This window comes from Neovison vison, chromosome 5, assembly GCF_020171115.1.
Source record: "Neovison vison isolate M4711 chromosome 5, ASM_NN_V1, whole genome shotgun sequence".
Lineage (NCBI taxonomy): Eukaryota > Metazoa > Chordata > Mammalia > Carnivora > Mustelidae > Neogale > Neogale vison.
In genome coordinates, this window is record NC_058095.1 from 137,052,311 (window position 1) to 137,078,607 (window position 26,297).

The 26,297-nt window shown below is 38.9% G+C and overlaps 1 protein-coding gene across 5 annotated transcripts in view; it reads left to right on the top strand.

The window, feature by feature from the left end:
• The window catches only part of SCEL (sciellin), a 106,679-nt gene that overhangs the window by 19,605 nt on the left and 60,777 nt on the right, over positions 1 to 26,297 (top strand). For 4 of the 5 annotated variants that reach the window (XM_044249919.1, XM_044249922.1, XM_044249918.1 and 1 more), the window contains exons 4-9: positions 612 to 671; positions 4,514 to 4,582; positions 10,114 to 10,182; positions 10,975 to 11,013; positions 12,883 to 12,963; positions 14,959 to 15,024. In XM_044249919.1, the coding sequence (XP_044105854.1) occupies positions 612 to 671; positions 4,514 to 4,582; positions 10,114 to 10,182; positions 10,975 to 11,013; positions 12,883 to 12,963; positions 14,959 to 15,024 (384 nt within the window). The remainder of the gene's footprint in view (positions 1 to 611; positions 672 to 4,513; positions 4,583 to 10,113; positions 10,183 to 10,974; positions 11,014 to 12,882; positions 12,964 to 14,958; positions 15,025 to 26,297) is intronic. The other variant, XM_044249921.1, reaches the window with a different exon arrangement.

Sequence of the window (26,297 nt, forward strand, 5' to 3'; positions counted from 1 at the left end):
AAAATCTCTGATCAGTTTTTTCTTCTGTGAATTGGGTATGACAGGGTCTTCTTTGCCTAATTCATAGGATAATTTTAAGGACCAAACAGTTCTGATGGTTTAAATGGGCCAAATCTCCTGTGAATGATCAGCCTTCTTAACCATAAATATTGGTACTTATTTTCCTGCTTTTTGTCTAGGGAAAATATGAGGTCCATCAGATGAAAATGTATAGGTATAAAGGACTTAATTAAATTTAAGACATGTTTGTGAAACCTTTTGCCTTCCTGCAGAAACTGACTCTTATAACGTACACAAAGTTGATGTCCACATACATGTTCCCACACTCTGATAGAAAAAAAAAAAACCCACTCATCCCATTGTTGAATCATATGGAAATCTCATGGGATATATGAGAATAATGATCATTTGTATTGACAAACTTGTTTCTTTTCACCATGCTCTTTCAAGGGGAGACTGATAAAAACAAATGTATGGTTGTGTTCTTATGCCTGAAATAAAATGAATTAACCTTGCTCTAAATAGTGAGCTCTTTGCTGTCTCTCTTATTTAGTGTGTACCAAATACTGTGGCAACTCTCCATGTGACTTAGTTTTGTTCTTCCTTTACAGAGATGAAAATTACGGTAGGGTGGTGCTCAACCGACATAACTCCCATGATGCCTTGGACAGGTGGGTGTTTCAGACAAGTTACATCATTCGCAGAAACACAAAGACAATAGTTTTGAGAGAAGACTTGTTCAAGACAAGCTGAGTATTTGTGGCTAGCCTCAGGCTTTCCCTGGCATTCTGGAAGTCTCTGTGATATCATTAGAGCGAAGTCTGTGCTTCTCCAACTCCATGCTTCCAGAACCACAGCTTGGGGGTATAGAATAACCAATCCATGGAGGTAGCACTCTGGATGGGAAAAAGAAAGGGCTTCCACAGAAATGTGACCAGAAAAGGTATCTCAGAATCTTAGGAAAAAAAAACTTTAAAATACAGAAGTAACAGTCCCAGAGTTCACTTGCTTTATGGGCAGTATACTTCTTTTGAGAAACTCCCAGGTTTGTGGAAAACCATTAAATGATACTGAATGGCAAAATTAGTAGAAAAGTTTAGACAAAACTCATAATCATAATAATGCAAATAATCTAAGATTGATCAAATAAATAGATAATACTCTTGTTAAAACACATTTATGCTCACACACTTGTAAGAACCACACCCATCAGCAGAACCTGAGTATTTTTCAGACACAAGTTTTACTCTGTCTAGTAGTCTGTGTCTGTCTGTCACCAAACTGTATTTAGTAAAGGAGTGTGATTGACTTTCATGGCATAGACTTTATAAGTAGACACCTTAAGTATTTTAGAAACTTTTATCTATGTATTTTTCTAAACCCTTTTAAACTTCTTTGTAATTTTGACCTGTTCTAAGGGTACCAAGCTTAGAGCCCTCTACACAAAGTATCTGTTTGGTTTTCTGGTTCCCAGGCTTAGTTCATCTGACTCATTGTTCTGTGACTACCTTTGCCCTCTCCTTAGTGTTCATAATTTTGAAGATTACAGTCTTGTTCTCAGATAGTCTCATCTCACCAAAGGAAATCTGATCATTTCAGTCCAGCTACCAATGAAAATTACTCCCTCCGTTTTATTGGCCAATTCCCTTCCATATATATTGGCTAATGCAGTACCTTGAACTTTTATCTTTAGTAACAAAAGTGTGTGAGTCCAGAATGTCTTCCCCATAACCCATAGATAGAGTCTCAAAACACACTTTCCTAGAAGGGGAGTGCAGGTGATTTTTCTCCTTGTACTTGGTCAAATGGATGCCTGCTTAGCCCTTTTCTGTTCTTTCACATAGCCTGTACCCACTTTGGTGGACATGTCACCCCATTTTGGAGCATCTGTTATGTTTACTGCCATAGTACTAGGTACTGGGAATACAAAGATGCATAAAATACCACCCTTGACCTTAGGGAATCCTTACATGCTGGAAAAATATGGATCCATAGACTACAAGACTGAAATTTACCCTGGAGGTGCTGTTGTAGAGGTGTGTAACAGGGCCATGGGAGAAGAGATGAGAGAGCCTAACTCTGCCTGAATTAATCCGAGACGGCACCCAGAAAGTGGACTTTGGTGTTGGCACTGCTGTTTGAAGGATGAGGAGGGGTGTTTCTGAGTTGGGAAGTAATGCTGGTGGGCAGGAAGCAAGAGAGAAGTGCCTCCAGCAAAAGTAGCAATGTGTGCAAAAAGCTCCATGTGAGCAGAGACTGAAAAGACGAAAGGGAAGGGAAGATAAACAATATATCCTCCTCACCTTAGGTAACAGCTTTACAGTAGGCATGAACCAAGAACTTCCGCTGTGTCCTTCTGCCAGATGGTTTAAATCTGTCAGACAAGCCTGGTAGCACAAATACTTGGAGAGAGGCCTCCTGTGAGCAGACACTGGCCCGAGGACTGGGAATAAAACAGAGTCCCTGCTTCCATAGAACCTGCATCCTAGCTGAAGGTGGAGGAGGGAAGAGACTGAAAATAAACAATGTAATGTGCTGTGTGGCCATAAGTTCGAGAAAGAATAAAGTCAGCTAATGAGACATAAAGTGATGCTGTCTGAGAAGGGGCTGTTTGACTGAAGGGAGTCTGATGGCCCTGCAGTGCCTGTTTGCGTTCATGCCTTCAACACAATGATGGGCTAGACCAGGATTTCACTCTGAGGTTCCTTTAAAACTTAGGGAATCAGATTAGGCAATTTTCTTTCCTTTTCTCTTGCATCAACAGACACTGTTCCCTCTGCTCCCGTTTGAAAATGTTCACAGCTATTTATCCTCCAAGGCCCAGCTCAAACTGCACTTTACCCCTGAAGCTCTCTTTGATTCTCTTACCTAGAAATAAATATTCTCGCCATAGAACTTCCTTGCACTTTCCCTGAACTTCTTTTTTTTTTTTTTTAAAGATTTTATTTATTTATTTGAGAGAGAGAGACAGTGAGAGAGAGCATGAGAGGGGAGAAGGTCAGAGAGCGAAGCAGACTCCCCATGGAGCTGGGAGCCTGATGTGGGACTCGATCCCGGGACTCCAGGATCACGCCCTGAGCCGAAGGCAGTCGTCCAACCAACTGAGCCACCCAGGCGTCCCTCCCTGAACTTCTTTTATGACACTGGCCACTGTCTGCCCTTGGGTGTACATATCTAATTTGTCTCTCTAGTTCTGTGTCAGTCAAGTCCATAATTTTTTACTCTTGGCTTCCTTGCAGTCATCAGCTATAGTAAATTGTATATTGTTTACCTTCAAGTATTTGCTTAATAAAAATACACTATATCAAGTTAAAAATTAAATTCTAAGTGCATGTACTGTTTTAGTGCTTTTCTAGATTCTGTATCTTTGATCTATCAGCTTCAAATGATGCTTTGAAATGCAAACAGAGTAAATCATGGTATAATTCATCAAAGAGCTTGCTTTTCTTGTATCACAGGGTTATATAAGGCATTAAACAAACTGTTTTTGTTCATTGATCAGTCTGATCAAGATATTCCCATTTGCTTTGATGATCTTGATTCCTGCTATTGAACCTCCTATCCTGTCTTCCCTTCTTTTCTTGTCTTCTTTCCTCTCCCCTTTGTTCTGCCTACCTGTCTTCCTCAACTTCTCCTTGAAAAGACAGGAGTGTCTCTCTTCTCCCTACTTCTCCTCATCTCCCCTTTCTTCCCCTCTCCTCCCTCTACATCTCTCCTTTCTCTCTTCTCTTCGTTTCTTTCTAGCTTTTCTTGTTCCCTTCTTTTCCTTTCTTTCTCCCGTCAGCAAGTTTTCCCGCCCAACCCTGTCCACGGTGCTGAACTTTATTTTAGTTTTTTTAAGATTTTATTTATTTATTTGACAGACAGAGATCACAAGTAGGCAGAGACACAGGCAGAGGGGAGGAAGCAGGCTCCCTGCCGAGCAGAGAGCCCGATGTGGGGCTCAATCCCAGGACCCTGAGATCATGACCTGAGCCGAAGGCAGAGGATTAACCCACTGAGCCACCCAGGCTCCCTGGTGCTGAACTTTAAATAAAGCTATTTGTATTCAGCCTGTTGAGCTGGCTTACCATACTACTAGAATTCTGCAAACAAAACATAGCTGATTTTTAAGGGAGTTAAAATAATGTAAAAGCCAATAGTTCTTATAATGTAAAAGTTCTTATAATGTAAAAGCCAATAGTATTGCTAACAGTACGTATTAGTTATTAATCATTTTGCATGCCGTGTTCTTTGTTTTGCCTTTCCTTATTCCTAATTTGAATATGTTACATTGTAGTTAGAAATAATTGGACCTAGAGAAGAATTCCTTTATTAGCATGGGGAGTTGGGTTTGCCTTAATTTATTCTAACCAGGTCAAAACCTTAGAAGATTTAGATACTCTGAATCTGTCTTTCCATTGCAACATGTACATCTCCTACTCAAATAGGCCAAAATTTTACCAAAAACATGATAGATTTTATAATTTTTTTGTAATTTACTTGATCTTTCTGTAATTGCTTTTTGCTACAGGAAAGCAAATGAGAGACATGAGCCAAAAGCTACAATTAGTCGGTACAGATCTGATGACACTTTAGACAGGTAAGGTGTTGTTGAACCATGTAAAGCAGAATGCAAAATGTCTATGAAATCCCATTTTTTTATCACTCATGAGGTATTTAAATGTTTCTCAAAGTAAGTTTTGAACCATGATATCTTATCCCTAGGACAGAACAGCTATTTGAATTGAATTGTCATCTTCAAAATTCACAAAATCTTGACTCAACATGCTATTTTCTTAAAATCCTGCTGATGGTATATTGATAAGAACAATGCTGAAGAAACTGATTTGAGTATAAGCACTACAAGGAATCTGTTCAGTTTAAAAGGGAGAATTTAGTTATTTTCATGAATATGAGTAGTCAGTTCTTGTTCTAACTTTCCATTCCACTCCCAGCTGTAGAAAAACAGCTGTTTCTGTTTTTATAGAGACTATATGTTTTAATAATCAAGTAGCTTTGATCCACTGTAGTATAAAGGCTCAGTAGTAAGTGAGACTACTCTTGTGGATGACACTAGAGTCACCAAATGGTCTATAGAATGGGTCCATTATGTTGTGCCTATTGTTATTTCCTTCCTACACAGAGGGAAAAGGCTCATCTTTATGGAGAAAATTGAGAAACATCTATTTTTTTTTTTAAGTAGGCTCCATACTCAGTGTGGAGCCAGGTGCAGGGCTTGAACTCAACACTGAGATCAAGACCTGAGCCAAAGTCTAGAATTAGACACTTAATTGACTGAGCCACCCAGGTTCCCTGAGAAATATCTATTTAGACTGAAGGAGTGTAAATGCTACAAATCACATTTTTATCTTATATTTGGTAGAGATACTCAGTAAGCATATATAAAGTGCAAAGTTAACATTTTTAGTTGAAGTCTAGACAATGGTCACCTGAGGCTATTGACAGTTTAGGTCACTCCCTGTAGCTAAAGATATGCTGCTATTCTAGACAAAAATACCATCTGCTGCATTTTAAGCACACAAGCTGAAACTCATGGTGTCTAATATATTCTATATTCAGCATTTATTGGCATTAATTCATGTAGGAAATGTACATACTTCTATACCATTCATGGGTTTTCAAGCCAGTCTCCCTTAATAGAGGATAATCCACACCGGAATTCCTAAGGAGTTAACTGCTCTCTTGTAATAGCCTCAAAAAAACCAAACCAAACCAAACCAAACCAACCAAACAAACAAACAAAAAAAACCCCGAGTTTGTAGAAGTATCTGTACAAGATGTCATCTCTACAGAACTGAGTGGAGAGAGGAGTCAAAATAACTGTCCATTCACGTTGGCCTTGTGGGCTGTCCTGTTGCACCATTAATTGAAGACAGAAACCCTTTTTCTAGGAATGAATCTGAAAGATAATTATGCCTCAAGATAGGTAAATATGTGGGAGACCTAAGCCTTTGTAGACTGTGTATCTGAAGGTCTACATTGGGCCAGTCAAGACAGAGCCCTGGAACGTTAACAATGAACTAGACCAGACCTCACAAGCTAACAAGATGAGTCATTCTCAGCCTCAGCTGCAAATTCGAATTACTAAGAGTGCTTTAAACTTTGCCAATAACTTAGTCCCACCACCTCTTGCCCTCAAAATTCTAATTTAATTAATCTGTGGTGGACTTGGGCATTTTAAAAGCTTATGAAGTGATTCCGTCATGCAGCCGGAATTCAGAACCACCAGTCTGGCCCAAATCCTTCATTTTGTACCTTAGAAAATGAGGCCAGAGATGACTTGCTTTATTTACACAGAGGTTTAGTTGTGTGTTTAGTCAGTTCATTTCCAAAACAGTCCTGAGTCCCAGCAGTATGCTACATCTTTCTAAGGATGGAAATAGATGTGAGGGAAGGAACTGAGGAATCAGTAAAGAAAGGAAGATGTGGTCCATATACACTATGGAGTATTATGCCTCCATCAGAAAGGATGAATACCCAACTTTTGTAGCAACATGGACGGGACTGGAAGAGATTATGCTGAGTGAAATAAGTAAAGCAGAGAGAGTCAATTATCATATGGTTTCACTTATTTGTGGAGCATAACAAATAGCATGGAGGACAAGGGGCGTTAGAGAGGAGTAGGGAATTTGGGTAAATTGGAAGGGGAGGTGAACCATGAGAGACTATGGACTCTGAAAAACAGTCTGAGGGGTTTGAAGTGGCGGGGGGGTGGGAGGTTGGGGTACCAGGTGGTGGGTATTATAGAGGGCACGGCTTGCATGGAGCACTGGGTGTGGTGAAAAAATAATGAATACTGTTTTTCTGAAAATAAATAAATTGGAAAAAAAAAAAAAAAAAAAAGAAAGGCAAGTCCTATCAGTAGTCAGACTTTTCATAATGCTGGCCACTCCAGATGTGAGATAGGAAATAATTTTAGGAGGAAGATGACCAAATATATTTGGTATACATGTGTGCATGTATTTAAATAATGCGTTTTTTTAAATTTTATTTTTAAGTAATCTCTGCCCAATGTAGGGCTTGAACACACAACCCAGAGATCAAGAGTGGCATGCTCCACCATGGTGGCCCATAATAATGCATTTATTTTTAAATGAATTTGAGGAAAGTTCTGACTTTATATTTGGAATTCTCATTTAAAAAAATATATGTAAGTAAAAGCATGAGATCTTCTAAAGGAATATGAGTAAATACTAATATATGTAGCGTGCAGGAAGGTCCAAATCCTCAAGGTGGTCTAATGACTATTCGGATAACCTAGGTTGTGGTGCCCTCTAGTGTTCCATCATGGAAGTGTAACTTTTCCTTTGGTACTTTTGATCACACTGCTAAATGGCTATATTTGAGTATTTCCTGTCTTCAAGATTGACACTTATCAAAACAACCCATTTCATATCAAAAGTTGGCAGAAACTTAACTTTCAAGAGAAATACAAAGAATTTCCCTAAGTAATAAGAAATTGACGTATGTATTGGAATGGTGTGTTAGAGCTCTCTACATTGTTACTCATAGACTGATCCCCCTAGTGGCATAGAAGAGATAGTGCAGGTGAAGAATAGCTCAGGAAGACATTTTGACCTAATACAGGAGTGTTAAAACGATCACACTACAGAATCAGATGTATGACACTGGGCCCTCCTAGAAAGACTTTTATTCCAGAGATAGCCTACTTCTTAGTTGGGTGGTCAAGAGAAAGTCATTCACCTTCTCCGAGACTCCATTTTTTCATCTAAAAATGAAAATAATTACATCTCCCTTGTAAGGATATTTTAAAGAGTAGAAGAAAATATATACAAGAAACAGCAAAGAGTAGGTGGCTGTTTTTATTATTATATCCAGTATTGCCCACATAGGCATACACTGTAGAATTTTTATTAACTTTGTTTAATTTTAACATCAGAACTTGCCTTGATATACACCTTGAGAATGTTTGATATTAAGGTTTTGTTTGTTTTAGACAGATTGTTGTTTTCAGTGAACCAGAGTAGCAATTTCCTAAGATTATTTTTAACTCATGTTAGGGCCTCATAGACAGCTATAAAGTATAAGTAGAGTTTCCAAGGAACATTTAAGATTTAAGATTTAGGGTCATCTGACCTCTTAAAGTACTCACGGTGGTTTACTGCAGAGCCCTTTAAATATAACCATCCCAGAGGCTTAGTAGCAGTTAGTGCCGGGGATACAGTTACAGTACTTGGCCTGATGATCACTTTGGACATGAATTTTTTATACATGAATTCCAGGAGCATGTACAAGTTAATGCCTGGATTTTGAATGGTTTGTTGAGAATATGGAGTTCTGGAAGATTTCAATCTCCCTTCCTTTTTGCATTTAAAAGTTCATCAGTTTGTGGCATTATGTACTATAAACAAAAATTTGTTTGGAGTTGATGCATAACATTTTAATGTATTAGAGTTATTTATCCAATATTTTAGTCACACATATCAAGATGACATTAGGAATTGAAATCATTTTAAACTTATGACAGTTAAGTCACATTTTTTCCCACATTCATTTTTGTTTTTTTTTTAAGTGAGGAAAAGTTAGTTCGCATCTTTCTAGGAATAGTTTATGTAAAGCCATGTACTAAAGTCTATGGTAAAACTGACAGTTTAGCGAAAGTGATAGTAGACACATAGTATTGGATCAACAGAAAAGTTTTGCTGACATTTTGTTTTCCTGAGCCTAATTTTGCTACATCCTAGTGTTGTGGAAGTCTGCAGAATGCTCCAGGGAATAGTCCTATGACTTAGGAAGAACCTTCCTATCTTATATGAGGGAAGGAAGGGAAAGAGGCTCTGCAGTCATGAAAGCCCACCATTGGCATGGAGACCACAGGATTCCTAATTTATCTTTTCCGACACAAGGGACAAATCACCTTTTCCAGATATGACCTCCTTGAGGAGACCTGAGATCTGAGGGATTAAAACCTCTGATGGCCATTAGAGGCTATTAACTAAATATGTTAGTCAAAGTAAACTAATTCACCAGGGTAGAGTAACTCTTTGAACAAGTTCCTTCTCTTGCCCCCAAATCTATTGTGGTTTAGCACAATAGAAGATTACTGTTCACTCTCTTGAGGGTCCAGTGTGGTAGGCTGGATGGTGGAGAATGTCTCAGCTCCCTGAAGTGACTCAGGGATCTAAGTTCATGTTTTGATGCAGCCATCTTCAGCCCATGTACAACAAAACCATAGTAGGAAGAGGAAGAAAGAACAGGGAAGATTACACAAGAGGTTTTATGATGGGTCTGGAAGTAGCAAACAACATTTCTGCCCACATTCTTTAGTCTAGAATTTAACCACATGGTCCCAAGTTAATTGCAATGAAGAATGGGAAATGTGGTCTTCCTGTGTGCTCAGAAGGAAAAGAAAATTAGTTTGGCAGAGATATAGCATTGCCTATGCCATAAAATATCTAAAAACAAATAAACAAACAAACAAACAAACAACTTGTCTTTCATTGATACCTTTTCCAGACTTGGGAAGTACCATCATTGACTGGATATACAGTTGACAATACAGGGTTTAGGGGTGCTGACCCCTATGCAATCAAAAATTGACATAATTTTTGGCTCCCCAAAACTCAACCACTATAACCCACTATTGACTGGAAGCCTTATCAATAACATAAGCAGATGATTAATACTTATTTTGTATGTTATACATAAATGAATTCTTATAATAAAGTAAATGTTATTAAGAAAATCATAAAGAAGAGAAAATACATTTACGATACCATACTGTATTTGTCGAAAAAATCTGCATGTAAGTGAACACGTGCAGTTCAAATCCATTTGATTCAAGGGTCAACTGTATTATTAAATAGTAATGAAAATAAAATAGTGGGTTAAATGCTCCATGAATCAGAGAGTCTAGTAGAAAGCATAAACCTTTAAAATTCCCAAATGTATCAAAATAGCCTCATAAATAGATTTTGTCTTAAGTAGCTTTTTTAAAAATTGCAAAATATTCTAAAATATAACACCTGAAAACAAATCTCTTTACCAACAAAAGGCTTTATTGTGGAATTATTCTTTCATGACAGCAGTATGAAAGGACTTTAATGATCTAAATGTTCATCCAAACTTGTGTCTTGTTTCTTTATAAAGGATCTCAGACAGAAATGATGCCACTAAAACATATAAGGCCAATACCTTGGATAACCAACTAACCAATAGGTACCAGTATCTATTGACTTTGGGAAAGACCCAAGTACAATACTTTTCTAAGCATTACTTATCTACTTACAATTCTTCTGTCCTACTTGATTATCTTTCTGTAAATTATTATCCTCTAGTTTTCAAACATAAAAATTCTGGAGTATATACCTTTATTCTTCTTCATGGTTAGAGAAATAGAAAATGTTTGTTGCCTTGATTAATTTTTTTTTAAGATTTTATTCACTTATTTGTCAGAGAGTGCCCAGTCAGGGGGAGCAGCAGGTGGGAAGCAAGTTTCCTGCTGAGGAACTAACCCAGTGCAGGACTCTATCCCAGGGCTCTGGGATCATGACCTGAGCTGAAGAAAGACGTTTAACCAACTGAGCCACCCAGGCGCCCCTGTTGCCTTGCTTAAATATTGAGAGTTCATTGCTTCAGGTCATCATTCTTACCGCATTCATGTTTTTGTTTTAAACGAACCTGGTGGCAAAAGTATGAAATAATGTAAATGCCAATTTTACATTCTTTTTGCTAAAGAAAATTACTGAACTCAATAAATAGAAACATAGGGCTTATATGATACTGAATTTTATGAAATAAAACGATTTCCTTTAGAATCTAGTACAAGACAACAAGATCATGAAATCACCTTACCAAATTTATTCGAATAGTGATGCTTTTCTTTCTCTTTCTCTCAATTAATGTCTCCCTTTAAATAGAAACTCTAAATTCATGGACAATTGCAAATTGATGCAAGTATTCATTCTTTGTTGCTGCTCAAACTTTTGCCTTTCTTGTCTTTTCCCCCAGAAACATGTCCACGTTTAGAACACCAGAAGCAGCAAAGACGTATGTATTTTTCTGATGGAAGTTATATTTTAAGAATAAAGTGTATTTCTTTGTATGCGTTGAAGACAAACCAGGGTATATGCCCCTCGGGCCAAAGTTTCATTATAAGAAAGCCACATTCCTGTTGCTTAAGCAGAGTTTAGCAGAAATAAGAAAATGGTGCACCAACCTTTAAATATTTACCATCTGGATTTTTTTTTAAGATTTTATTTATTTATTTGACAGGCAGAGATCACAAGTAGTCAGAGAAGCAGGCAGAGAGGAGGAAACAGTCTCCCCACTGAGCAGAGAGCCCGATGCAGGGCTCGATCCGAGGACCCCGGGACCATGACCCAAACCAAAGGCAGAGGCTTTAACCCACTGAGCCACCCAGGTGTCCCACACCATCTGGATTTTAACAGAAAAAATTTACCAACATATATATATATATATATATATATATATATATATATATATATATATATATAAAATTTTTATTTATTTTTTTAAATAAACATATAATGTATTGTTAGCCCCAGGGGTACAGGTGTGTGAATCGCCAGGTTTACACACTTCACAGCACTCACCATAGCACATACCCTCCCCAATGTCCATAACCCCACCACCCTCTCCCTGCCCGTCTCCCCCATACCAACCTCTGTTTTAACCAAACATCTTAACCTAAGTCATTCTTTTCTTCTTTTCTTTTTCTTTGTCTTATTTTTTTCCCCTTTCCTTTTTATTTATTTTTTCTTTCTCCAAATCTTTATTTAACTTCTAGTTAGTTAGGATACAGTGTAATATTGGTTTCAGGAGTAGAACTTAGTGATTTGTCACTTACATACAACACCCAGTGCTCATTGTAACAAATGCCCTCCTTAATGCCCATCACTCATTTGATCTTTAATATTTTTCTCCCATGGATCTTTATTTTTCCCTGTTCTTATGGCCACTGACTTTCTTCCCCTACATTTCCCTTGTCTTTCAAAACACCCATCACATTACAATTCAACTGAGTCATGAAATCATATGTTTGTTAGTAATCGATTTAGGTGAAGTACATTTTCTCAGAAACGTACTACTAGCGATTATAAACAGCCAAATTAGGTGGGTTTTTGAAAACAGAATTGGCTTTTAAATTTTTATTTACAAATAAAGTAATTTTCACCTTGGACCATACCTCTCAGTCATTGAAACAGGTCTGGGTTCCTTCTTTTTTTTTTTTTTAAGGTCCATGTATATTAATAAATGCTAAATAGAGATGTAAAATGGTGTGATTTTCAGGGGCTCCTGGGTGGCTCAGTGGGTTGAAGCCTCTGACTTCGGCTTAGGTCGTGATCACAGGGTCCTGTGATCGAGCCTTGCATCGGGCTCTCTGCTCAGCGCAGAGCCTGCTTCTCTCTCTCTCTGTGCCTGCCTCTCTGCCTACTTGTGATCTCTGTCAAATAAATAAATAAAATCTTTAAAAAATAAAATAAAACAAAATAAAAAGGTGTGATTTTTAAATGTTGTCTTAAACAATCTAATGCTATTAACTGCAAAAATGATGCAGTGTAATTCTGCAGGTCACAGTATATACAGGATTTTATTTATATATAATATGAATCCGGAGCATATCAGAATTCATTGGTCTGGATTTCAGACACACAATGTCATATAATGAATAGTTTCATTCAGTTTCTTCAGTTCTGGTTACTTGGATGAAGGCCAGATGATTTATAAAATGACTAAACTAAGGAAGAACTTGTTTTCTGTTCTTCTTTTGTCCTTCGAAACATTTTATGGCGGGTAAAGAGCAGGTGGGAATATGAGTAGAGGATAAGACCTTTCAAAGGTGGGATGGCATAAAAAAGAGTTTCAAGAATGTGATTTGTGGTTGTGATTGAACAGGCAACCTAGAGTTTCGTTCAGTGCCAACACTGCCAGCACCCCGGCTCCCACCGCTGTGACAACTCCTGTAAAGAAAAAGAGGTACGACAGGCTGGTTGCATCTGCTTCTTGCTGATGTTCTGTACAGGATTGTCCTTTATTAATTTCTGAACCAAACCATCCATCAAGATGCCCTGCGGCATTCAGAAGTTGGTCTCTGGTCCCTGTTCCTTCCTCCCTTTCCAGGGATCCAGTTCCACTGGATTCTGCTGTCCTCAAACTTTGTTCCATTTCCTCCTCTTTTCTGTTTCAAACGTGCAGTCTTGGGGCACCTGGGTGACTCTGTGGGTTAAGCGTCTGACGGTTAAGCGTCTGACTCTTAATTTTGGCTCAGGTCATGATCTCAGGGTTGTGCGATCCACCCCAGGGGGACCTCTGTGCTCACTCATTGTAGAGTCTGCTTATAGATTCTCTCTCCCTCTACCTCTGCTCCTCCCCCTGCTCACACTCTAAATAAAAGAATAAATATGATCTTAAACAAACAAATATGCAGTCTTTTCTCTAGGTCCCTTGAGGTCTTGAATATCTAGGTAATGCTTTTGATGACAGAGTTCAGCAAAGGATAAACTACTTCAGGTAACACCTTTAGTAGAGTCCTACTGCGGGGAATGCCTTACCCTGAAATAATTACGACTGTGGGATGGCCAAATGTTGCCACGCTCCTGAAATCTGCCTGCATCGCTGGGGTCTCCTCTGCTCGGTAGATTAGGTTGGTCCTACTTCCAAGTACAGAGTCAAAGGCCCCATCTTGAGACTTCTATTTATGTAGTAGCACAGAGAAGCCCCTAGACCTGTGGTGGCAGAATATTCTTCATGAGACAGAATGTGATGTTCAAAGCAATTTTTGCTTGTTGGAGAGAACACAGTGCTAGTGAATCATCAGATGGAAAACAAGCATTCACAAACCTCAGTGTTTTAAAAATGTTTTTATTTTCTTTGCCTGTGCCTAGAACTCTGCCTAGTTTGGGTAGGTGCCAATGTTTGTGGAATGACTGGCTGATTGCCAAAGCACTCCTGCAGTCAGAATTCTGGCTGTGTCTGCCGAGTCTCAGGAAATGTGATCACCTTTCTCACTTGGACCCAAATTTCACATCTCCTATCCATTGCAAGAATCTTTCCTCTGACAGATTAAGCATAATTCAGGATCACTGAAGCCAGAAATAAGACTCTACTTTTATGATATATATTGGACTAGTTCTTGTGAGTAGCATTGATGACTTACATTGAGTTGAAATCTACTTTGATTTATGCCCATCTCTTCTTAGGCACCTGCAGTGCCTCAGAGAACAGACCTGTTTCAAGAATTTAAAGCCAGCTCTCCTGTCCTCCTTACCCTAGCCTTTCCCTCTCTGGGCTTTCCTCTGATATGTCACTGTCCTCTACATATCTTCATTTTTGGTCCATATCTAAATCTTTCTGACGGAGCCCTAAGCTATCTTTGTCAGTTAAAATTAAGTCCCAGTAATGTGAAGACATCTTTCTAATTGGATATATATGTGATTGTATATATGCATATATGTACCTACAAATGTATACATAATTGAGGTTAACATTAGTGGGGTGTTCACTTGTGTTTTCAATACTCTTACTTTTAGATTTTTAAAAATCACACAGCTTTTTAAAAACTATATAGAATAGAGCATACGACTGGTTTTGATTATAAAATGTTTCAGATATGCAGAAAATAGAAAAAGAGGTATATTGATGATAAACACCCATGAACCCACTAGCCACATTAAACAAATATTATTTCCCAGATTCTCTTCATATTTCTCTTTGAGGAGATCTCCACATTTTAGTGTCAAGAAAATGGGGGGGGAAGGAGCTTACTTGGGGAGCAGAGAACATAGATTGTGGTATAGTCATTTCCTTTTAAGTTTATGAAATAGTTTTCATTTTATTTCCAAAACCTGTAGAAAAGTCATCTCAGTGCCTTTTGAGTGTCAGATTATTTTCAACTTTTCCTGGACATGTGGACATGTGGGTGGGATCAAGTCTTCACACACCACGTTTATAACTGATGTCATTTCCTAACAGACAGTCCTGGATTCCGCCTCCTCCTCCAGGTTACAGTTCCACCCCAAGCACGGGAACAACCAGAAGGTAAGGGAAAGGTGTCAGATGTCATTGCTTTGTAACTTAATGCAAGAATGCATTGGGTCTTGCCTGTGTATAATTGAGGGAGCTTTGGAATAAATTGGAAGAGATCTTGTAAATTCTGACCGCTGAACACGACAGTGCTGGGTGGCAGTGAGGTCAGGCTACCAGTGCCTCTGGTAGGAAATCTGACGAGGTGTGAGGAGTCAGCGGTTGTATGAGTTTACTAAGGGCTGCCATAACAAAATCCTGTAAACTGGGTTGGGGTGGGGGGTAACAAAAGTGTTTCTCACAGTTCCAAAGGCTAGAAGTCCAAGATCCTTGTGTTGCCAGGGTTGGTTCCCTCTGAGGGCTGGTAGGGAGAGTCTGTTTCACACTTTCTGCTGGTTTCTGGTGGTTTCTAGGCACCCCTTTGGCATCCCTCAGTCTGTATAAGCATCATCCAGATCTCTCCCTTTATCTTGGCATGATGTTCTCCCCGAGTGCGTGTCTGTTTCCACATTTGCTCTTCTTAAGAGGACACCAGTCATATTGGACATGCAGCCTATCCTCCTCTAACATATCTAATGACATCTGTAATGACCCTCTTTCCAAGTAGGGTCACATCTGAGGCCCTGTGGGTTAGGGCTTCAACATATGAGTTTTTGGAGTGCACAGTTCAACCCACAAGTGGCAGAAGAGAGAATGGAATGAAGCAGCAGACAGGGCTCCACTGTGGTCTCCTGGTACAACAACCGCTTCCAGGCAGCCATGAACCCAAACAACTAGATGGGGATGTGAGTTGCAAGCTCTTTGTAAACTTTAAGAGATAAATGGGTGTTTTCTATTTTTATCTTTTTGTTGTTGAGATCAATAATTATAACTAAAATAATAGACTACGTGAAGGGTACTTTGTTCTACAAAATCCATGTTAGGAATGTCAACAAGCATTTGATTTCATACATGATTATTGAATGCCAGATATTTTTCTAATATCTTGGGATGTATCAGAGAGCAAAATATGGAACCTACCCTCTGATCTTCAGAGAAGCAGACATTTTTACAGAACTCCTATATTCTATGCCATCTCTAACACACAAAGAAAAGTAAGTCTCTGATTTGGTTTTGCTTTAGGGTATCCAACATTGTTTTTGTGTCTTCAACCCCCAGAATATATTTAGTGAACATTTTCATGTTTCAGTGGGACTTATTTTCCCAATGCAACCATTGGAAAAAAGAGTTATTAAACAGTATGCTTGTTTAGCATTAGATTGTTTTATTTCCTAAAATTGTCATCTGTTGTGTAGGCTTGTGATGTCTCTTTTATTTCCAAATAATAGATATATTTGGAAACCAGTGTCCTTTATTACAATTTAGGTTGGTTCTATAAGGATGTCCATAAACTTTTTCACACATGTTGCACCTATATATATTTATATATATTACATATTAGTTTTACATGTATAACTATTAAATTTGTTGAACAATCACAACTTAGAATTATATCTCCCTTCTATTAAAATATTTTCTTTTTTAAAATTTTTTATTTTTTTTATAAACATATAATGTATTTTTATCCCCAGGGGTACAGGTCTGTGAATCGCCAGGTTTACACACTTCACAACACTCACCATAGCACATACCCTCCCCAGTGTCCATAACCCTACCCCCCTTCTCCCTACCTCCCTCCCCCCAGCAACCCTCAGTTTGTTTTGTGAGATTAAGAGTCACTTATGGTTTGTCTCCCTCCCGATCCCATCTTGTTTCATTTATTCTTCTCGTACCCCCTTAACCCCCCATGTTGCATCACCACTTCCTCATATCAGGGAGATCGTATGATAGTTGTCTTTCTCCGCTTGACTTATTTTCTTTTTAAAGAAAAAGAAAGTCATCTATAGGTGACTTCCAATTATATGAACTGCCAAGTACGGATTATGTTTCTAGTTTAAAGCCTTCTTTCCCCTCGGGCAGTGTTTATGTAGGTCTCCATGAGTCACACCTTTCATGGAGACACCTGAGTGGGGAAAATAATAACTAGGAGTTTTGCTAGGTACTGTTGTTTCCTGAGTATTTTAAGATCCATCCAATTTTGTCTTGATAGATGATAACTGGTACTTGGCAATATTTATTACTTATCTCTAAAATCTTATGTTCATCTTCTATTTATTTTTTCGATATTAATGTAAATTGTCACTATAATAAGCAATTGGCTGTATAGCTGTGTAAGAATACAGAAGGATTATTCATGCGTTCGTATCTCCTGCTTTCAATGCCCATTGAGCTTGTGGATCTCTGTTTGCACAGAACTGATAGGGCTTGGCTATATGCCCTTACAATTTAAGCATTGCTGGATATAATTTATGTGGAAGATAAAACGAGTCACAGTGCTCCTATTTCTGGTTCCTGGATCAGATCCATAGCACCAAAACTAAAGGAAAGAGAAGATTATTGGAGTAAGGTTGATCAGTTTAGATATCCTTTCCTTTTTTAGAGGCACAGATTATTAATACAATGGCTAAACTGAAAAACTCCTCTTTGAGGATCCAAGCTAATGTCATGCCAGGCTTTCAGGGAAAGGAGGGAATGATAACAATATAGCAATGCCTTTGATTTCTAAAGTGCTTTTCTTTGGAAAAGCTCAGAGTACAGCTTCTGTTTCTCACCTTTAATGTCAGTGCATTCCTAGGGCTGAAAAAGAGCCTTTTTAGTGAAAGCAGAAAAAATAGAAGCAATTATTAAATGATAAAAAGAACCAAAGACTTGAAAAAGAGATCTTTGTCCCCAGAAGAACACAAAGAAAATGAAAATAGGTCAAAAAAATGAAAATGGAGGACTATGATTTTTAATATTAGCTAATAGCTCGATGCTAAACCTATTTCCCTCATCCTTGCCTTACACATTGGTTCCCTTCTCTCTTTTCCCATTCTCACATCTCCTGCAAGAGGAGTAAGCTCCCCTTACTGCTGGCTCTCCTGCTCTCCTTCCTATTCTTCATTTTGTGAACCTTCATTTCTCCCATCACCGGACCGTTCCCAGAGATTTCATTTTCTCTCACATACCTCTGTCTGTGCTGCACCTTTGCAACGACCACCAGACTTCCCAGCCATTGTTGGAGTGAGTCCTTTTCTTCAACTTTTCTCCCCCTTAACCTCTCCATGGCCTTCGACACCATGGATCATGTCATCCCTCACTTGTTCCTTTCTCATAGAGTATCGAAAACTCAAACTTAGTTTGTTTTGGGTTGAAAACCTGTGTGGACGTCGTGTTTGGATTAAAATCTGCTACAGGCATGATGTAGGTGGCCTTACAAAGTGTCCCAAGCTCTTTTACCAGCAGAGGAACCCATGCTATCATAGCTTTATCTATATTTACATGTATATGTATACTTATACCTATGACTACATAGGACTGTGTTTACCTCTATGTGTCTTTCTGTATCTATACCTGTAACTATAGCTACATCTAATTCTGGGTACAATTAACATAGGACTGGTGAGTTCAGCTAGAGATTAAATGAGAATTCTAAAATAACCATATATTATAGCTAAATAAAAAAAGCAATTTCTTAAAACAGGTATCCTTTTATGTATGATATACGTTAGTCTTATGATGAGAGGTTGAGATCTGGGTGATCAAACAGAATTTTGGAGTTAAGAGTTAAATATCTTTGAAAGCCCCTTGCCCTTGCCCCCCCCCTTTTTTTTTCAAATAAAACAAGGTTAAGGAGAGAAGCTCTGATTCTTGATAACAAGACATACAGCATTTAAAGTTTGAAACTTAAATAAAACCTTTTCTTGGTTTCTAAGGCCGCTCCTTGGTCATTGGGATGGAAATATTTTCTGACCTCCTCTTCCCTTTCTTGCTGAGAAGGGAAAAATCTAGCATCATATTTGAATGACCTCCGATGTCAACAAGGTTATTTCTTCTGAAATATTCTTATATTTTCTTATAATTTCTTTTCATTTGAATTAAGACTGAATCAAGATTTAACTTTTATAATTGCTGTTCCGTGTTACTGTCGTCAGTCTTTCCTTCTACCTCTGTGATCAAATCCTTGCTTCACTGGTTTCCCTCCCTTCTATATTCAACCCCCTTTCACCTTAAAAAACAGCTTCTTAGAAATTGATATCCGAGAGGGGTCTGGGTGGTTCCGTTGACGGTGTCAGACTCTTGATTTTGGCTGGGGTCATGATCTCAGAGTTGTAAGATCCAGCCTTGGGTAGGCTCTGCCCTGAGTTTGAAGCCTGCGTAACATTCTAGCTCTTGCTCTCCCTCTGTCCCCCTCCTCCCCATGCACAAGTTCTCTCTCTCTCTCTTTCTCTCTCTCAGAAAAAAAAAAAAAAAAAAAGCCTAAGGGCTCCTGGGTGGCTCAACTGTTTAAGCATCTGACTCCTGATCCTGAGTTCAAGCCCCACCTTGGGTTACCAGCTGGTCATGGAGCCTACTTAAAAATAATTATAATAATAATAGCCGAATTACACAAATCAATTCGACTGGCACCTTATCTCTCCACTGCAACGGAGGTTTTCAGAAAAGTTGATGATACTTGCCATCTTTATCTCTGGTTCCCACCACCATAAATTCGTAGAAGCAGCTCTCCTCAATGTCACAAATGACCTTGCTGATAAATTCTTGTTGACATTTCACTCTCTGTGATTACTTGACCCTTCAAAGGGCATTACTGGCTATTTGTGCCTTTAGGAAATCTCTCTCCTTCTCTTTTGAGAAACCCCCCTACTCCACACCCCAAACATACTCCTGGGTTTCCTTCCTCTAACCATTCTTTCTCAGTTTCCTTTGCCACCTCATTATCCTATACCAGCCATTTATTGTTCATGCTCCTGAAGCTTCAAAGTTCCTCCCCTCTTCTTGTTCTGTATTCTGCCCCTCCACAGGTTATCCATGCCCAGGACCTCAATGACCACATGTGTGGTCTTGAATCCACTTATAGCCACTCCACATCTCTTTTCTGAGTGACTTTGGACAGCTAACTATTTGCTCAACATCTTCCCTTACATTTCTCAAAAGTCTTATAAACCTCACATGTTCAGAATGAAATTCCAAATTTTCCACACTAACCTGGTGCTCTGTCTCAACTAATAACACCATCTTTCAGCCCACTGACACTTGAAAACTTAATGTTATTTTTTACACTTTTTCCCCTTAATCACCAATATCCAATCCATTTAGTAAATCCTGTCAATTTATCTGCAAGATACCTCTTGAATCCATATGCCTCCATCCATTTCTATTATCATATCTTTTCTGGACTGCAGTAGTAGCTACCTAGGTGTTCTCCCCTCATCCATCCGGATACGCACTCCCCTAATCTATTCTCTACACAGCTGCCCGAATGATATTTATAAAAGGATAATTGGAACATATCTCCCCCCTAAATAAAAATATGACTTTTCATTTTTCTTAGAATAAAGACCCAAATCTTTAGCACTGACTACTGCCCTTACCTGGCTTCTATCCCTCATAACTCCCCTTTGCTCTCTTTTCTGGTTACATAATCTGTTTTAAATGCACCATATCCCACCTTCTATAGACTTTTAGCATATAGACTCTAGGCATATCTCTGCTTAGAATCCTGTCGTTTCCCCCATTTGGAGGCATTTACATTCTTGTGGCCATGTTTTCATCTGTCTTCTCTTCAAAATATCACTTCTGCATGTTCTGTCCTCTCTGCTTCATACTCACTCAGGTATGGAAGACGGCAGCTTCCCCCCTTGATTTGTCCACATACCCCTTGCATAAGATTTCAATAAAGACGTGGGATGGCAAAAGTGCCAGTAATGCATTGTAGAAGCCCAGCCCAAACAAGGTCAAATGTCATGTTAGAAATTCCTGTTTGGTAGTTCTTTTGGTCATACCTGTTATGGGTTATTTCTTCTTGGCTGAGATTTCTCTGCAGGCCTGATCTTGTTGCTATTTTGCTCAACAGCTCCTCACTCCTTCTTTCCTCCATCTTTCTTTTTCTCTCCCCCTACCCCCTCCTTCTCCTCTCCCCTCTTCCTTCCACCCCTCAAATGTCTATTAATTATTTATGCGGGCAGTTCAGTTCTCTCTTTGCTGTGCCAGGCTCTTCTCAGAGAATCTCATCCCCATAACCAAACATGATGATATATTCTCTCTTTGGGAAACATTCTATGCTACTTTTAAAAATAAAATTATTTTCTTGTGTCACAATAATATAAACATCCAGTCACCCACATTTAAAACATCAAAACTGTCATTGGCCTATCTCCTTTTTCTTTTTCAATAGTCACTGTAATGAAGGTGAGGGACTTGGGTGCCATTCAAGAAAAAGGATATGACCACGGGAGGATAGTTGCATACTTTGAGCCTTATTTGAATGGCACTTTGATAGATTTGTCTTGGGAGGGAGTCACTCCCACATAAGACTTTCCTAAAGCTACTGCACAGGGGCCACCACCCAGAAGGGAAAGAGGGCAAGGGAACTCGTGAACCAAAGGAAGATTCACAGAGGGGCTTTCATATCTAGGTGATGCCACTCAGCAGAATGGAAGGCAGTCCTGGGTCAGAGAACTCTGACAGGCAGCAGCAGTTGGAGGTCTTTTATGGCTCCCAAAGTTGCATAGCATGGACACAGAAGAAATCTCAACACAAGATCAGCTGTGGGATCATGAGAAAAGCATCAACATACTCTAGGAACTCTGATGTTATAAGGAAAATTTCTAACAGGATTCAGGGAAGAGGTCCTGAAGGAGGTGTGGCATTTGGAGAGGAATTACATAATACACAGGGTGATTTTAAGCACAGAGATGCCACCAATCAGTATAGGAATAAACAGGAGTAGAATGGGGAATACACGGTTGGCTTTAAGAGCCTGAGCTTTGATTTGAACAAGTAGGTCTATTTGTGGAGGTGACTACCAAACAGTGAGAGAAGGTGGAGGTGCTCAGGCAAGACATTTGTGCCACAGACCCAAGTTTGGAAATGATACCAGAGATTTAAATATGGTATCTTCAGAAATGGAGAAAATATTAAATGAGAAGAGAATGAAAGTTGAACCTTGATGTGTGTCTACACATCAGGTGGTGAGGGAGGAACCGGAAAACGAGACTCTCTTACAATTGCATGGTAAAGGTGAAGTATAATATGAGATGGGTAGCAGGGAGGCAGAGTGAGTGGATGCTGTCTACATCCCAAACCAGTCCAACTTTCAAAGTCTAGTATGAATCTCACTTCCACCACAGCTTTCTCAGTCCAAGGGGTTATTTTTGTCATCTGAACTCAAAAAGCTTATTGTCGGGGCGCCTGGGTGGCTCAGTGGGTTAAAGCCTCTGCCTTCGGTTCAGGTCATGATCCCAGAGTCCTGGGATCGAACCCCACATCGGGCTCTCTGCTCAGCAGGGAGCCTGCTTCCTCCTCTCTCTCTCTGCCTGCCTCTCTGCCTACTTGTGATCTCTATCTGTCAAATAAATAAATAAAATCTTTAAAAAAAAAAAAAAGCTTACTGTCTACAATCCTCACTTGGCAATTAGTTGCCCATTACCTTAGAACATTACTTATTTTCATGGTATACTCATTAACCAGAGGGCATCATCTTATAATTCTATGAGTCGTCCATACAATTTTATCCATAGTAATTTGTTAATAAGTACATATTAATATCAATTTATCAACGAATTGATAAATTGATAAATCCCTCAAGGAGCGAGTCCTTGAGGGGTATAATAAACACAAAGATTGAAATAGCCACAAAATATGTGGAGACATGGAGGGGGAGCCAGTAGAGGTTGTGTTTGAGGTACAGTAGGATAGGCAAGAGAAGCCAAGTACAGAGATAAGGGGGGATGGAGCCGTTCCAAGAAGAAAGGATTGCAGGACAAAGGTTCTAATGCCAGAGAGTGTGGTGTGTGTGTGTGTGTGTGTGCATGTACATGCATGTGTGCACACATGCACACACACCCATGTATCTGTTCATGTGTGTGAAACTACGGGACTTCTATCCAAGAGACATTATCTGCATTCATCCGCTATCAGTTATGTTTAGTGGTAACAGGAAATCTAGTAATTGCAAATTCAATGTCATATGGAAAAATGTCTAGATATCCATTTGTAGATATTCTGTGATAAGTTTCTTTTCAGAATATCAGATTTCTTTTTTAAGAGTTAGTGGTTTGCTGTTACGTGATTTGAGCTCTGAGTGTATGCTAGAGATTATAAAATATATGATAGAAAATGCAAATGTCATCACTATGGGTAATTGTTTGGTAAGAGCCAGTGAAGTCTGCCTTTCCCACTTCTTTTGCTTTAGGATGTGTCAGAAAGCTTGACGCAAAACTAATTGTCACCAATCATTTGGATATGTCTTCAGTTTTCAAGTTCTTTAACTTTTCCTCATTTTTGAGTTCTTCGAAAGAGTGATTACATTTGCCAAGCTTGAGCTGGGACATGGATAATAGTTGCCATTTGTGAGAAATATTCCATCACAGCACAATGAAATGCGGACACAGAATTTCTAGGAAGTTGATGTTGAAGTTGCTTCTGATTCCAGTACCGACCATTAAATGTATTCTCTTTATGATACATTTAAGGGCATTTATGTGTTAAAGTGACTTAGAGATTCAGTGGTTAAATGGCATGTGGAGCTCATTTAAGAAACTCACTGAAGCTGACTTAAGGTAGTTGCTTAACAGACAATATGAATGTTTATGATGTTGCCCATTATGGTGATTCAAGACCAGCAATTAAGCCACTGCCAGCACTATCACTACCAAAACACCAATATGTTTTTTTTCTGGAATCGTTTCCAAAGATAGAGAATAAAACACATAGCTTCTGATAAAGTTAAAATAGTGGAAACTCACCTAACAAATTTGTCTAGGAAATTACCATATATTTAAAAGCTTGCTATGTACTTTTATAATTTCTCATCCATATTTGTTTCAATCTCTTCTTCTTCAGTGGATTTGACTTTCAGTTAGCTGGTTGGTGGAGTTGAAGGAGGAAAGAAAATCCTGATTGAGATGTGAGTTGCCATGGCAACTTTGCACTAGTTATATTTTTCTGTCTGTAACTATAAATGGTAAAATGTAACCTTTCTAATTATACTGCTACATTTTTAACTCTATTGGTACCAAACGCTCTGCAAAGTTTGTTGTCATGGTATTAAATCAATATATTTTATTTTTATCTCAACCAAATTCTTATATTAACTGTTTCATAAAAATGGAATCTGTTTCATAAAAATTAAGATTCTAAGACCATTAGTAAAATGTCAAAGTACAGCGAGTTTAAAATATTATCTGAATGCCTAGAAATACCCATTGTAGGGACACCTAAATGGCTCTCAGTTAAGTGTCCTGATTCTTGATTTTGGCTTAGGTCATGATCTCAGGATTGTGAGATCCAGCCCCTCCTTGGCTCCAGGCTGGATGTGAAGACTTCTTAGGATTCTCTGTCTCCCTCTGCCCCTTCCCTTCCTGCACGCACATATACTCAAGTACTCTCTCTGTCAGAAAGAAAGAAAGAAAGAAAGAAAAGAAAAGAAATACCCATTCTAGACATTCAAAATAATTAAAACATTAACCTGAAATAAGGTTTTATAAAGCTTTATTTTTGAATAGTGTTATTTGAATAGAATGAGGAGAAAGCTAATTCAAAATGTGTCAGTGAAGGGCTTAACCTTTAGCATTGAGTTAGTTGCTTTTTTTCAGTCCTAGGAGGTCAACATAACTTCTGGTTTCATGACACTGGCTTTAAGTAACTCATACATTCAAACAACAACCAACAAAGTCATCCTTGCTTTCCCCCAGTCTAGATTCCACCAGCCCTGATCCCTTGGAGCCCCTGTTGCTTCTCCTGCTGCTGGGGGAGCCCCTCGAAGTATGATGAAGTGGGGGATATTCAGGTTCAGAAGCAGGGACAAAGAAGAAGCTGTGAGAATCAGGATACTTAGGAACAAGCTCCCTGCCAAGTTATAGCTCCCTCTGCACCAACCATAAAAAGCAAACAGTTTGATTTAAAAAAAAATTATTTCACCCTTTAGTAGTATTGTTTGAAGGTCTATCAACTAGAGATTATAAACCTCACCTCAGAGAAAAGCATGAAAATTCTAAGAGGTTAAAGGGGCTGTCTCTGGTCATCCAAACCTTAGTGTTAATGACCTAAATCATGTTTCTTTCCTGTTAGAACTGGGCAGAGTTGGGACATGCTGAAGTATGGTGGCTTGAATTTCATGAACAGGGCATGGCTTTGGAGCAAGAAGACAGGGCATCCTGGGTATGGCGCAGTGTGTGTGTCAGAAGCATACTGTGATGTAGGAACTGGGCTTCCAAGTGCCTAGGAGGAGGGCAGTGGGAAAAGTGGGTGGGTGGGTGTGAGGACCCCATTTTACTTAGGACTGTCTGCACATGTGGTGGCACTTCTTTGTCTTCTGATCTTTCCTCTTCCTCTGTCAGGAATATACAGAATATTAAATACACAGAGTCCCACAGTATATGTAGCCTTTTCGATCTTGTTTCTTTTACTTAGCATAATGCATGTGGAATTCATCCACGCTGTTCTGCTGTCTGCATCAGCTGTTTATTCCTTTTCATTGCTGAGTATTATATGGAGCTACGCAGTTATTTATCCACTCACCTAGTAAAGGACATTTGGGTTGTTTTGGGCGGGGGGCTTCAAATGTTCTCACACAGGTTTTAGTGCATAGATGTTTCTTGGCATGATCATTTCTCTTGAATAAATGCTTACAAGTGGGATTGCTCAGTCATATGGTAAGCATATGTTTAACTTTATAGGAAACTGCCAGCTTGAAAAGTGGCTGTACCATTCTGCACTCCACCAGCAATGCATGAGATTTCAAGTTGTCTCACTTCTTTAATATCACTTAGTATTGTCAGCTTTTTTAAAATTAAAATACAACATATTATTTGCTTCAGGGGTACAGCCTGTGAACCTTCAGTCCTACACGCTTCACAGCACTCACCATAGCACGTACCCTCCCCAGTGTCCATAACGCCCCTACCTCCTACCAGCAACCCTCAGTTTGTTTCCTGAGATTAAGTCTCTTATGGTTTGTCTCCCTCCTGATCCCATCTTGTTTCATTTTTTCCCTTCCTTCCTCCCATGACCCCCCCCAACCCTGCCTCTCAAATTCTTCATATCAGAGAGATCATATGGTAACTGTCTTTCTCAGATTGACGTATTTCACTTAGCATAATACCCTCTAGTTCCATCCATGTCGTCGCAAATGGCAAGATTTCAGGTTTTTTGATGGCTGCATAGGTATTGTCAGCTTTTAAAAGAATGATTTTAGCCATTCTAAT